The sequence below is a fragment of the Tachyglossus aculeatus genome, chromosome 4, assembly GCF_015852505.1.
Source record: "Tachyglossus aculeatus isolate mTacAcu1 chromosome 4, mTacAcu1.pri, whole genome shotgun sequence".
NCBI lineage: Eukaryota > Metazoa > Chordata > Mammalia > Monotremata > Tachyglossidae > Tachyglossus > Tachyglossus aculeatus.
In genome coordinates this window covers 115,510,190-115,524,405 of record NC_052069.1, presented here as the reverse complement: position 1 = coordinate 115,524,405, position 14,216 = coordinate 115,510,190, and the positions used below count along the sequence as shown (strand labels likewise).

At 47.4% G+C, this 14,216-nt stretch overlaps 1 protein-coding gene across 1 annotated transcript in view; it reads right to left on the bottom strand.

Moving 5' to 3' along the window:
* The window catches only part of ASB6 (ankyrin repeat and SOCS box containing 6), a 155,434-nt gene that overhangs the window by 79,692 nt on the left and 61,526 nt on the right, over positions 1-14,216 (bottom strand). Inside the window, exon 2 of the mRNA XM_038744757.1 lies at positions 4,956-5,048. Within this exon, the coding sequence (XP_038600685.1) occupies positions 4,956-5,040 (85 nt within the window). The 5' untranslated portion in view covers positions 5,041-5,048. The remainder of the gene's footprint in view (positions 1-4,955; positions 5,049-14,216) is intronic.

The window sequence follows — 14,216 nt, the reverse complement described above, 5'->3', positions numbered from 1 at the left end:
ACTTGAACCTCCTTCATGAACCTGGGATTCATCCTGCCCCTACAAAGGCTGTGGAGGTGGGGCAGGGGCCTGGGTGTTGGAGGGCTGGCTTCAGTGGACCAGATGAGCCACAGAGAACCCCAAGATGAACAATTTTACAATGAAAGCCGGCCCCGTGAGCAATTTCCTCTCTGGGGTGTGAGTGGCAAATTTCCTGTAGTTCCACTCCCGTAGGGTGGCCAAACTGTTTCCAAGGAGATCTTACTTCTCTGGGACCACATGGGAGAAACTGAATTCATTTGTTTGGCCCAAGGACCTAGGTGCCCTCTTTTATGGTATTTGTTAAGCGCTTACTATGTGTCAAGCACTGTTCTAAGTGCTGGGGTAGATACAAGCCAATCAGGTTGGACACAGTCCCCGTCCCAAGTGGGCCTCACAGTCTAAGCAGGAGGGAGAAACAGTTACTGAATCCCCATTTTGCCGTTGAGGAAACTGAGGCACAAAGAAGTGAAGAGACTTGCCCAAGGTTACACAGCAGGCAAGGCAGAGCTGGGATTAGAACCCAGATCGTCTGGCCCCCAAACCTGTGTTTTATCCTCTAGGCCGTGCTACCTTTAGGTAAGAAGAAGGCAGGCACATTGTATAGGGCAGAGTGATGATCTGATCCAGCAGAGAGGTAGAGCTTTGTGTATTTCCAAGGAATTGGTATTTCTAAGCAACCTAGTGGCTGGGGTGAAGGAGAGGAAACAGGCACCATCACTAGAAAGGGTAAATAAACCTTCAGGGGCAACAACCCAAGCTGTAACTCTCTAGATCATAAACCCTTGTGGACAGGGAATGTGATTATCAATCCTCCAAGGAGCCTTCCCTAAGCCCTCCTTTCCTCTTCTCCCACTCCCTTCTGCGTCACCCTGACTTCCTCCCTTTATTCATCCGCCTCCCAGCCCCACAGCACTTATTCATTTATATTAATTTGCTGTCTCCCCCGCTAGAATGTGAGCTCACTGTGGGCAGGGAATGTGTCTGTTTACTGTTATAGTGTACTCTCCCAAGTGCTTAGTACAGCGCTCCGCACACAGGAAGCCCTCAGTAAATATGATGGAATGAATGCTGTTTTATTGTACTCTCCCAAGAGCTCAATAGAGTACTCTGTACACGAGAAGCAGTGTGGCACAGTGGAAAGCGCCCGGGGTTTGGAGTCAGAGGTCATGGGTTCAAATCCCAGCTCCGCCACTTCTCAGCTGTGTGACTTTGGGCAAGTCACTTCACTTCTCTGTGCTTCAGTTCCCTCATCTGTAAAATGGGGATTAAGACTGTGAGCCCCCCCCACCGTGGGACAACCTGATCACCTTGTATCTCCCCCAGCACTTAGAACAATGCTTTGCACATAGTAACGCTTAATAAATGCTATCATTATTATTATTATTAGAAAGTGCTCAATAAATACCAATGATTGGTTGATTGACAGGAATAAACAAACCAGGAGGAGGAAGTTTTCCATTCATTTCTGATTCTAATAAGCTCTGATCCCCATCTCCAAGGGCAGTATCCTAGGTGCAACTTAGTTGAGAAATGCCTAGCGGTCCTGGGAATGTCTTCCACTTTGGCCACCCCAGAATCCACATTCGCCTCCGGAAATGTAAGGCTGGTCTGTGGAATGTCAAAGCCTCCTACTCGGGACTGATCCACGCTCACCTCACCTTGGTCTCAGTCTCCAGTCGCTTGTCTTTGTAGAGCGGACTTTACCTCTACACAGCATAGGCAAGGCTCTGCTCGGATTCCCCCTCCCCACCTGCACGACCCCTCCCCGTTATTTTGACTCCATCAGCCGCTTCGAGCAAGTAGGCTTGCTAATCACCACTAGCTCCATTCATTCATTCATTCAATCCTATTTATTGAGTGCTTACTGTGTGCAGAGCACTGTACTAAGCTCTTGGGAAGTCCAAGTTGGCAACATATAGAGACGGTCCTTACCCAACAACGGGCTCACGGTCTAGAAGGGGGAGACAGACAACAAAACAGAACACGTGGACAGGTGTCAGGTCATCAGAATAAACAGAAATAAGGCTACTGACCGGGAATCAATCAATGGTAATTTGCTGAGTACCATACTAAGCACTTGGGAGAGTACAGTACGACAGAATTAGCAGATACCTTCCCTGCCCAAATCCACTTCGTTCTCTGTTTCCACTCCTCCCTCCTTCTCCCCACCACCCAGTGTTCAGACATTCACACGCCGTAGATGGAGTTATTAAAAATGACATTTAACCAGAGCTAAAATTACAATGCAAATGATTGCAAACATCAGAATCAAAGCAAGAATCGCGAAGCACAATTGGCAGGAGCTGTTCCATCTACCAGAGCCATGCAATAACCTCCCATATAAAACCTTCTGCAGGACTCTGAGGTCTTGAAAGCTAGTGTACTTCCTTTCATTAGACTAACAAATAACGTGTAACAGAAACCATCTGTTAGCAACAGCCCTTAATGTTCTCAAGATGATAAAGCCGAAGGGTAATTTTAGCCAGCGGGCCTCTGTCTCAAGCGGTTTCAAGCTGCAGTTTCTCCTGGGGTCCCCTGGGGAAGTTGGGAGTCCTTGGGGGCAGGCCGGCCCTGACTTGGGTCGTTCCTCTCTTTCAGAGGGTCCTGGGGAATCGTGGCTGGAAGGTCCCTCCCTGCAGCTCTGCGGGATCCTCTTTTTGACCCCCTCCTCACAACCAACACCCTCCAAGAGGGTAGCAGAGGAAACCACCTGGGCCTCGGAGGCCTTCCCACCATCTCCCGGCCAGGGCTTGCACCCAGGGCAGTTGAACCACTGGTCACACACAGGTGTCTTTTTTATTGTTAATTGTACTCTCCCAAGCAGTCAGTATGGCGCTCCGCATGCAGTAATCACTCAATAAATTCAAACTGAATGAACGAGGGCCATGGAGCAGCAGCCTGGGATTTCACCGAGGACCTGACGTGAGAGCCTGTCTCCGTACCCTCCAAGATGCCATTCTGCACTGACTCCAGTCAATCAATCAATCAATCAATCGTATTTATTGAGCACTTACTGTGTGCAGAGCACTGTACTAAGCGCTTGGGAAGTACAAGTCGGCAACACATAGAGACGGTCCCTACCCAACAGCGGGCTCGCAGTCTAGAAGGGCTCACAGTCCTTGCTAGGACTATTGGCATGCTAGCTGGGAACAGAGAAGCAGTGTAGCCTAATGGGAAAAGCATGGGGCCTAGGAATCAGAGGACCTGGGTTCTAATTCCAGCTCTGTCATGTTTCTGCCAGGTGATAATAATGATGGCATTTATTAAGCGCTTACTATGTGCAAAGCACTGTTCTAAGCGCTGGGGAGGTTACAAGGTGATCAGGTTGTCCCACGGGGGGCTCACAGTCTTAATCCCCATTTTACAGATGAGGTAACTGAGGCACAGAGAAGTGAAGTGACTTGCCCAAAGTCACACAGCTCAAGCAAGTCACTTCACTTCATGCCTCAGTTACCCACCTGTAAAATGGGGATTCAATCTTACTCCCTCCTACTTAGACTGTGAGTCCCATGTGGGACAGGGCCTGTGTCCAGCCTGATTAACTTGCATCAACCCCAGTGCTTAGAACAGTACTTGGCACTAGTAAGCACTTATCAAATACCATAATTATTATTATTATTATCCTCCAATCATGGGTGGGATTAGGGCAAAAGCCAAATGTAATAATAAGAAATGCCAGAGGTGATGGCATTTTTTTCCAACAGCTCCTGAGAGCTGGGGAAGGGGGATGACTCATTCATTCATTCGTTCGATCATATTTATTGAGCACTTACTGTGTACAGAGCAATGTACTAAACGCTTGGGAGGTACAAGTTGGCAACATCCCTAGGGACACACAACTGTCTACTTGTTTTGTTTTGTTGTCTGTCTACTATTCTGTTTATTTTATTTTGTTAATATGTTTTGTTTTGTTGTCTGTCTCCCCCTTCTAGACTGTGAGCCCGCTGTTTGGTAGGGGCCGTCTCTATATGTTGCCAACTTGGACTTCCCAAGCGCTTAGTACAGTGCTCTGCACACAGTGAAGCGCTCAATAAATACGATTGAATGAATGAATGAATGAACATATTGAGACGGTCCCTACCCTACAACGGGCTCACATCTTTTTCCCTGTCCCCAAATCAAAGAAGGTCTTTACTCAAGAAAGTGCCAGGCTTAGAAAGAAAAAAGGAAAGGAAGGCTGTTCAGCTCGGCATTTATAATAATAATAATAATGATAATGGTATTTGTTAAGCACTTACTATGAGCCAGACACTGTACTAAGGGCTGGGGTGAATACAAGCTCATCGGGTTGGACACAGTCCCTGACCCACGTGGGGCTCACAGTCTAAATCCCCATTTTCCAGAGGAGGTAACTAAGGCATAGAGAAGTGAAGTGACTTGCCCAAGGTCACACAGCAGATAAGTGGCAGAGCCAGGATTGGAACCCATGACCTTATGACTCCCGGGCCGGGCTTTATCCATTACGATAGTCTGCTTCTCAGCATGAGTGCCAGGCAGGTTGCCATCGGGTCCTGTCGTCTGGAATGATTCTAGTGATTGTTTCTGCTCAGGGAGAGCTAGAAGATTACAAAAACCATAGCCGAGAAATACCTGGTCACCTCGCCAGTCCCAGCTCTCAACTTAAATTACTCAACCTCCTGGCCAACTGGGAAAGTCTGTTCCTCTTGAACCCAGGGAGAGTCAGATGGAAGAGCTCCTTTGCCGGGTGTAATTCATTCATTCGATCATTGAGCACTTACTGTGTTCAGAGCACTGTACTAAGCGCTTAGGAGAGTACAATACAACAATAAATAGACACATTCCCTGCCCACATTGAGCTTACAGTCTAGAGCAGAATGGAGCATTCTTCGAACAGGAATTCAACCATTCACAGATATAGAGAGGACGAAGGGCACTTGCTCTCTCGCGGCTCACTGGGAGCATCTGCTACTCACCCCGAATGCTCTCTGAAGGTTGGGTGGACTGCAGCGTGCCCTGATCCAGGCATCCAGGGACTCTTCCCAGTGGTCTCTTTCCCATAGCCACACCTGTGGGAAACATGGGAAGGGGACACAATTAACAAGGCTGACTTCTAGTTTCTGAGCTGGGAGGGCAGAGGTGACAGTGATGGGGAAACAGGTGACAGAGGCAGGGAGACTGTTTCCTGTGGACGTGAGGCTTGGTTTCAAAGACCCTGCCCCTCTCCCTACAGTGGTAGAAGCTTACCCCCTTGATCAAAGCAGGGAAATCGTATTTATTGAGTGCTTACTGTGAGCAGAGTACTGTACTAAGCACTTGGGAGAGTACAGTATGACAGAGATGGTAAATGGGCCTCCCTGCCCCTAATGAGCTTACATCCTAGAAGGGGCTACAGGCATTACAATAAATTAATTACATATAGGTACAAAAGTGCTATGGGGTAGAGGGAGGCGTGAATAAGAGTGCAAATCCAAGTGTAAGGGTGACACAGAGGGGAGTGGGAGAAGAGGAAATGAGGGCTTAGTCAGGGAAGGCCTCTTGGAGGAGATGGGCCTTCAGTGAGGCTTCGAAGGTGGAGAGAGTGATCATCTGTTGGATATGAAGAGAGAGGGTGTTCCAAGCCAGAGGGCAGGACATGGGCGAGAGGTCGGTGGTGAGGTAGATGAGATCCAGGTACAGTAAGTAGGTGAGCATTGGAGGAGTATAGTGTGCAGGGCTGCTTCGTAGAAGGAAATCAGAGAGGTAAGGTAGGAGGGGGCAAGGTGACTGAGTGCTTTAAAGCCGATGGTAAGGACTTTCTGTTTGATGCAGAGGTTAATGGGCAACCACTGGAGGTTGTTGAGGAGTAGGGAAACATGAACGGATTTTTAGACAAATGACCTGGGCAGCTGAATGAAGTGTGGACAGGATTGGGGAGAGACGGAAGGAAGGGAGGTCAGCAAGGAGGTTGATGCAGTAATCAGTGTGGGATGGGATAAATGCTTGGATTAATGTGATAACAGTTTGAATGGGGAGAAAAGGGTGGATTTTAGTGATGCTGTGAAGGCTGAACTAACAGCAGCGTGGCTCAGTGGAAAGAGCGTGGGCTTGGGAGTCAGAGGGTGTGGGTTCTAATCCCGGCTCTGCCACTTGTCTGCCGTGTGACTTTGGGCAAGTCAACTTCTCTGTGCCTCAGTCACCTCATCTGTAAAATGGGGATTAAGACTGTGAGCCCCACATGGGACAACCTGATTACCTTGTATCTACCCCAGCGCTTAGAACAGTGCTCAGCACATAGTAAGTGCTTAACAAATCCCGTAATTATTATTATTATTAACAGGATCTGGTGACAGTTATGTGGGCTGAATGAGCGATATGCGTCAAGGATAATGGCAAGGTCATTAGCCTGTGAGACAGGGAGGATGGTGCTGCTACTTACAGTGATGGGAAACTCAGGACAGGATTCAGGTGGGAAGATAAGGAATTCTGTTTTGGACATGTTAAGTTTGAGGTGTCAGTGGGACATCCAAGTAGAGATGTCCTGAAGGCAGGAGGAAACGCAATATCTCAGAAAAGGAGAGGTAGATTTGGGAATTATCTGCAGAGAGATGATAGTTGAAGCCAAGGGAGCAAATGAGTTCTCCAAGGGAGTGGGTGTAGATGGAGAAAAGAAGAGGACCCAGAACTGAACCTTGAGGAACTCCCACAATTAATGGGTGGGAGGCAGAAGAAGAACCCAGGAAAGAGACTGAGAATGAGCTGTCAAACAGACAGGAGAACCGGGAGAGGAAGTGCCAGTGAAGTCAACGTTGGATTATGTTTCCAGGAGAAAGGGGTGGTCGACAGTGTCGAAAGCAGCTGAGAAGTCAAGGAGGATTAGGATGGATGGAGTAGAGGCTGTTGGATTTGGCAAGAATGAGATCATTGGTGACCTTTGTGAGGGCAGTTTCTGTAGAGAGGTGGAAAACCAGATTGGAGGGGGATCAAGGAGAGAATTGTAGGAGATGAAGTGGAGACAGCAGGTGTAGACAACTAGCTCGTGGAGTTTGGAGGGTAATAGTAGGGGGAGACAGAGATCACAAAATCAGACAGGGAAGTGACTACATACAAGAAATGAACAGACCCAACTGGTTTCCTTGATATGTACAAAGACTAGAGAAAAATCAAACCAACAGTAAAAAGGGAGGTGGGCAAAAACTTTTCATTCCCATGGACTTGAGTGATAGGAGTAGCCCACTGTGGGGATGGGGTGGCGAGGTGGGAGCAGCTTTAAATGGGCTTTCCCCCCAGACTTCCCTTTAAAAATGTTGACTTGGGTGGGAGAAAGGGGCCCAGAGGGTCTAATTCCGCCTCAGAGGCAGGTTTCCCAGAGCATGTGTCCGAGACTCTGGGAACTGCCATGCGGATTTCTCTCAGAAGTCCAGTCTCTCTTTCTAGTAAGGGAGGGGAGTTATTATTTCAGCTTGGGCTTCATTATTTTATTGTAGTTTCTACTTGATTGCTTTGAGTCATGATTGCCTCGAGCTATTTTAGACTGCTTTGGCCTCCAGAAAGGATGCTTCTGAACAGTTCTATGGTTTGGGTTATACCTCCATCTCAAAACTGGGTTGATGTGGTCCTTACCTAGCTAGAGGTCCTCCTGGGGGTTGGAGGGTTTGAGGAGCCTAGAAGGAGGCTTGAATATTTGGGACTATAGACCAGATGATAGTAATAATAATGGCATTTATTAAGCGCTTACTATGTGCAAAGCACTGTTCTAAGCGGTGGGGAGGTTACAAGGTGATCAGGTTGTCCCACAGGGGGCTCACCGTCTTAATCCCCATTGTACAGATGAGGTAACTGAGGCACAGAGAAGTTAAGTGACTTGCCCAAAGTCTCACAGCTGACAATTGGCAGAGCTGGGATTCGAACCCTAGACCTCTGACTCCAAAGCCCGTGCTCTTTCCACTGAACCACGCTGCATCTCTAGAGAATCCTCCAGTAGTCCTTGCTTAGAACATAAATCTGTTGTGGTCATGGAACGTGCTTTCCAACTCTGTTATATTGTACTCCCCAAGTGCTTAGTACAGTGCTCTGCTCACTGTAAGCGCTCAATAAATACTATTGAATGATTGCTTTACTGAGCCCCAGGGGCTCAACTGGTTGTAGTTCAGGACTCGACTTGGTCTCAGTCCACTTTTCATTTCTCCAGTGCCCTCCATCCAAGGTGCTCTGTGTCCCTCACAGCTATCGTCTGGGGTTTCACAGAACCCCCAATAATGTGAGAAATCCATGCAATTGTAGTACGCAGCAGAGTTTTCTTCTCCTATATGTATTCCCGGGGATTGGGGAGAGGAGTCGACAAGGGGAGTGATGAGGCCCCCGCACCTGGTGGATTAGTTTGGCTAAACTGAACTCTGCCATGCCTAGGGTTCCTGGATTTTCAGTCTGATTTTAACAAGTTTTCTTGCATCTCTGTACATGGACTTGTTTAGAGACCCTTCAGGAGTTTAAATAGACTCAAATGCAACATCTTCCTGGTGGGAGGGTTAGAAAAAAATAACAACTCTTTATGTTCCACTGAAATAGTCACTGGACCAGGAGATATCTTGGGAAAGAAAAACTGAAGGGAAAAGGCAATCTGTGTTCTCATTACAAGACACAAAATAGACACACTTTCCAAGTGCTTTGCGGTCATCACTCCTTCTACCACCATTATGATGTTAGGTGGCAATTTGGGAACAGCACACCTGTTTCACAAATGGAGAAACTGAGGCCCAAAGAGCAAGCAGAGGAAAGATTAAAACACAGAATTAAAACCCTGACTTCTGCCCTTCTTTTGGCTACTGAGCCAATGCCATTATGTCAGTTATTCATTTGCTGCCCTAGAAAAGTATTTCGCATGGATGTGGATGGAATCAAATTTTGCCATTCTTGTTTTCTAATCTTCAAATATCAGATCATCATCGAGCACTTAGAACAGTGCTTGGCACACAGTAAGCGCTTAACAAATACCATAATCATTATTATTATCATGAGGCCTTCCCAGACTGAGCGCCTTCCTTCCTCTCCCCCTCGTCCCCCCTCCATCCCCCCCATCTTACTTCCTTCCCTTCCCCACAGCACCTGTATATATGTATATATGTTTGTACATATTTATTACTCTATTTATTTATTTATTTATTTTACTTGTACATATCTATTCTATTTATTTTATTTTGTTAGTATGTTTGGTTTTGTTCTCTGTCTCCCCCTTTTAGACTGTGAGCCCACTGTTGGGTAGGGACTGTCTCTATATGTTGCCAATTTGTACTTCCCAAGCGCTTAGTACAGTGCTCTGCACACAGTGAGCGCTCAATAAATACGATTGATGATGATGATGAGTTTGGCTAGTCCCCAAATCTTTTCCCTGTTTTCTAACCCCAGTCTTTCCAGGGCCTCCCCAAGGCTAGGCACAAGTACACGTGATATCTCTTCACCTTCAAAGTATTATTAAGGTCACGTCTTCTCCAAAAGCCTTTCCCTTATTAAGCCCTCTTCCCTGGCTTGCAGTCCCTTCTGCATCATCTTGGACCTGTGACCATTGAACTTTAGATATTCGCCCCGACCCCACAGCACTTTGTGCACATTGTTAAATTATATATTACAGATTATTTATTCACATTAATGTCTACCTCCCCCTCTAGACTGTAGGCTCGTTATGGGCTGGGAACATGTTTACTAATTCTGTTGTAATGTAGAACATTGCTTTGCACATAGTAAGCGCTTAATAAATGCCATTATTATTATTACTCTCCCAAGCGTTTAGTACAGTGCTCTGCACATAGTAAGTGCTCAATAAAGATGATTGACTGAATACTGATTGATCGCACCTTAGAGAAAGGCTTTTGATCTAATTCAGTGGAGCTGGTCCCTCCATTCTTGCGAAGAGATTTAAACATTCACTGCAGCATTTTCTTTTCGCCACAAGTCGCAACCACAAAAAAATTGCAGGACAAATATCATCTCTAAAATCACTGCCCCATGTCTATTTATAAAAAGTGGTGGTGGTGTTTGAGGTTAACAAATTCAATTCAAAGATTAATTGCCATGTCTCAAAGGATCTCCAGATAAGGCGTGTAGGGAAGGTCAAAGTAACCAGATAATACTCCTAAGATTCCCATGGAAAGAAATTTGACTAACTGCAGACTTGGCTTTTTTATCCCATTAAGAAGAACAAATTGTTCCCTTTGCCAGTCTGGATGCTGAAACCCATTCACGGCAGTAGGGTACTGCAATTAACCCGCCAAAATTTTCTAGGGCGAAATGGTAAGGGTTTGGCTTCCATCTAGCATTTGCAATTAGAGGGAGGGGAAGATATTGCAAAAATGACAGTTAGGCAAATGTCTGCTTTGTAGGGGCTTCCCAAAGCAACCGGCGGGACTTGGCCAAAAGTGTCATTTTACCTGGTGGCATAAAATAGAAAACCAACTTTGGGGAATATGCTTAAGGAAAGGTCACTTTAGCCATAAGCTGAAGTCATCCTTACGAGACAGCGGAGCATTAGCAGCCGTTAAAGCCAGAGGGTGAAAGTGGGAAAGTCCGATGAGCTTGATGGTCTCAGAAGGTGGGAGAAAGTGAAAGGGGTTAACTCTTTTGGAGTATTAGGGATTACTGCCCCTCCTGCTGACTCCCTTCCTGCTGCAGGAGGGAGATATAATTGATACATTCATATTCCCTCTCGTGAGGGGTGGTGTTACTCCCTCTGGGAAGACTCTCTGGAGCCTGAGTCAGGCTGAATGTATAGTAATCTAGCCATCGATTAATGTATTGATTAAATGCTTACTGATTGCAAAGCACTGCACTAAGTGCTTGGGTGAGTACAACACAAGAGTTGTTAGATGCAATCCCTGCCCTCACATGGCTCAGTGGAAAAAGCACGGACTTGGGAGTCAGAGGTCATGGGTTCAAATCCTGGCTCTGCCAATTGTCAGCTGTGTGACTTTGGGCAAGTCACTTAACTTCTCTGCGCCTCAGTTACGTCATCTGTAAAATGGGGATTAAACTGTGAGCCCCACGTGGGACAACCTGATCACCTGGTATCCTCCTGAGAGCTTAGAACAGTGCTTTGCACATAGTAAGCGCTTAACAAATGCCATTATTATTTTCAATAATAATAAATGTGGTATACGTGCCAAACAATGTCCTAAGCACTGGGGTAGATACAGGATAATCAAGTCCCACAAGGGGCTCACAGTGTAAGTAGGAGGGAGAACAAGTATTGAATTTCCATTTTGCAGATGAGGGAACCGAGGCACAGGCAAGTTAAGTGGCTTCCCCAAGGTCACACAGATACACAGTGGAGCTGGATTAGAACCCAGGCCCTCTCACTCTCAGGAACGGGCTCTTTCCACCAGGCCAGGCTGCTTTACAGTCCACTGGAGGGAGTGAAGTAAAGCCCAGTAGGTCACAACTTCCAGGCTGGGGAAACAAACAAGAAGCACATCATAGGGAAAAGGTCTTTGCAGAATGGCCCCAAGTCAGTCTAGTACCCTGGATGGGGCAGAGAGGGGAGAGAAGCTCTCAGCCCCAAGATTCCTCAGTGATTGTGCCTTTGACCTGAGATTTTTGTAGGCTCTGGGTGTGGGGATTCAGTTTCCCCCTGGATGGGCAGCCGCAGATGAAACCTCTTGAACAGAGTGAGTTTTGTCCTCCCCTTCCCCATAGGTGAAGCTCAAGGGCCAGGACCTCACCTTCTCCTTTCTCGATTTTTCCAGCAGTCCTAGGACCACTGATTGACAGAGAAGCAGCATGGACTAGTGGATAGAGCTCAGGCCTGGGAATCTGAAGGTCATGGAATCTAACCCCCGATCTGCTGTGCGACCTTGGACAACTCAGTTCACTTCTCTATGCCTCAGTTACCTCATCTGAGGTAACTGACAGGTTAAAACCATACTGGGCAAGGCCGTCCATCCTAGTAATAATAGTAATGCCATTACTATTACAATAATACTACAATAAAAATAATAATAATAATACAATAATAGCAATGCCAACCCCTGGTGGCTTTGGCGCTGTCTCCTCCCCGTCTTTCGGCACCTTCAGATCAGTCCGGGGGGGCTGTGGCAGCAGCCAAACCTCTGCAGAGACAATATGGGTATTTTTAGCTCTTACTGCTTTTGGTGAAACAGACAGACAGGTAAAATGGGGATTAAGACTGTGAGCCCCATGTGGGACAGGGACTGGGTCCAACTTGATTTGCTTGTATCTACCCCAGGGCCTTAGTACAGTGCCTGGCACATAGTAAGCGCTTAACAAATGGCATTACTATTATTACTAGGATGGACGGCCGTGCCCAGTATGGTTTTAAAATGGAGAGTCCCAGCAGCCTGGGGTCAAGATCCCATTGGAGAGGAGACAGCCCTGGGCCTCCCCCAGCCAGATGTGGAGTGGAGTTCTCTCCCCAGTCACCATCTGGAGCGGAGGAGTAGAACTCCGGTCTCATCTTCCTCTCACTCACACGGGTCCCCGGGGACCTGCTCGGATGAGACACAGATTCCCTGCGTCTCTAGAATGAGTCACCTGGAAACCAAACTCTGCCCTTCCTCTTCTCAAAACCCACCTCCTCCATGAAGTCTTCCCCATGAAGTCTGCCCTGCTCTCCCCAGCCTCTGCTATTTACCCGGCCCTAAGGGGCCTGCCTGCAAATTAATGGAGATATTTCTGCTCTTTGCGCTCGATCTTTTTTTAATATGTTCACATCCTACGTTTGCTGGTTGGTGGCTCTGATGGCAGGGACTCTGTCTCATTCTTCTCTTGTAATTCCCGTCAGTGCCTTCTACGGTACATTGTTCAAAGTCCAGAAGGTGCTTAAATGAAGACAGAGGGTGAGGATGAAAACCCCGATGGTGCCAAGGCTCTTTAATGTTTCTCAGGAGGTGGAGACAGACACTCCGTCTGCAGACCCAAACCCCTGTTGGCTTTGGCGCTGTCTCCTCCCCGTCTTTCGGCACCTTCAGATCGGTCTGGGGGGGCTGTGGCAGCAGCCAAACCTCTGCAGAGACAATACGGGTATTTTTAGCTCTTACTGCTTTTGGCGAAACAGACAGACAAAAGCACCAAGGGGCCCCTCCAGAAGCGGAGTGGAGCCTCTGGAAGAGGAAAACTCTTCCTATACGCTCTGGGGAAAGGCAGGCCATCCCTTTCCCCTCGGCTTGGTCAAGGATCCTTCCCCAGCCTGTAGTAACATTCCCAGTACCTGTGGACCAGGATCAAGGGCTTGGGGGAGACGACTCGTCCGAGAAGTCTCGTGAAGCGCAGACGAATTCTTGGGCTCCATCCTTTCTCCTTTGTGAGCATGACACTGGCAGGGCTAAGGTGACATCAGTTTCCTTCTTGAGAACAATTGACTGAAAAAGTATTTCCCTTCCTAGCCAGCCTGGTCCCCCATGGAAACCATGGAGGGATTTCCAGTCTTTTAGTGCTCTGAGTTTTTTAGAACTGGAAGTGAACTCAGAGGTATCTGGATCAAACTTTTGCCTTCAGACAAGTAAAATTCCCGTATCATTCAGGGAAGCAACAGGGCCTAGAAGATAGAGCACGGGCCTGGACGTCAAAAGGCCCTGCATTCTCATCCTGCCTAGGCCACTTTACTGTGTGACCTTGACCACTTAACTTCTCTGTGGCTCAGTTACCTCTTCTGTAAAATGGGGACTAAGGCTGTGAGCCCCATGTGGGTCAGGGACTGTATCCAACCTGATTAGCTCGTACCTACCCCGGCGCTTAGAACAGTGCTTGACACACAGCACATGCTTAACAAATACCATAATTATTATTCAGGGTAGCTAGCTGCCTCTCTCTTTCTCTTTTAAGATTAGTAGTAGTAACTGTCTACTGTGTGTAACGCACTGTACTTTTAAGCTCTAGGAAACTACACAGGAGTGGTTGGTATCTGAGAGATGGAGATCCCATTCCTGTAGTTAATCCCGCTGACATGCGGGAAGTTCTTCCTTATGTCTAATTGGACTCTCTCTTGCTTCATTTGAAGCCCGTTTCTTGTTTGGGGGAGAACGTTTTCCCCACCCCTCATGTTTCAGTGAGATCCCCTAGGATGAGGCCTTACTGGTTATTTAGGGAACAGTAGCAACATGGTAAGTGCCACGGAGTTCTGAGGAGGCAGCTGGTCTCTGAAAGAGAGGAACTGCGGCCACAGAGTAGATGTCCAGGGGTTCCCCTCTTGAAGGAAGATTAAGGAAATCAGAATGGCAGAGGCCCAAAAGGAGAAGAGGGTGGGCAGGCAG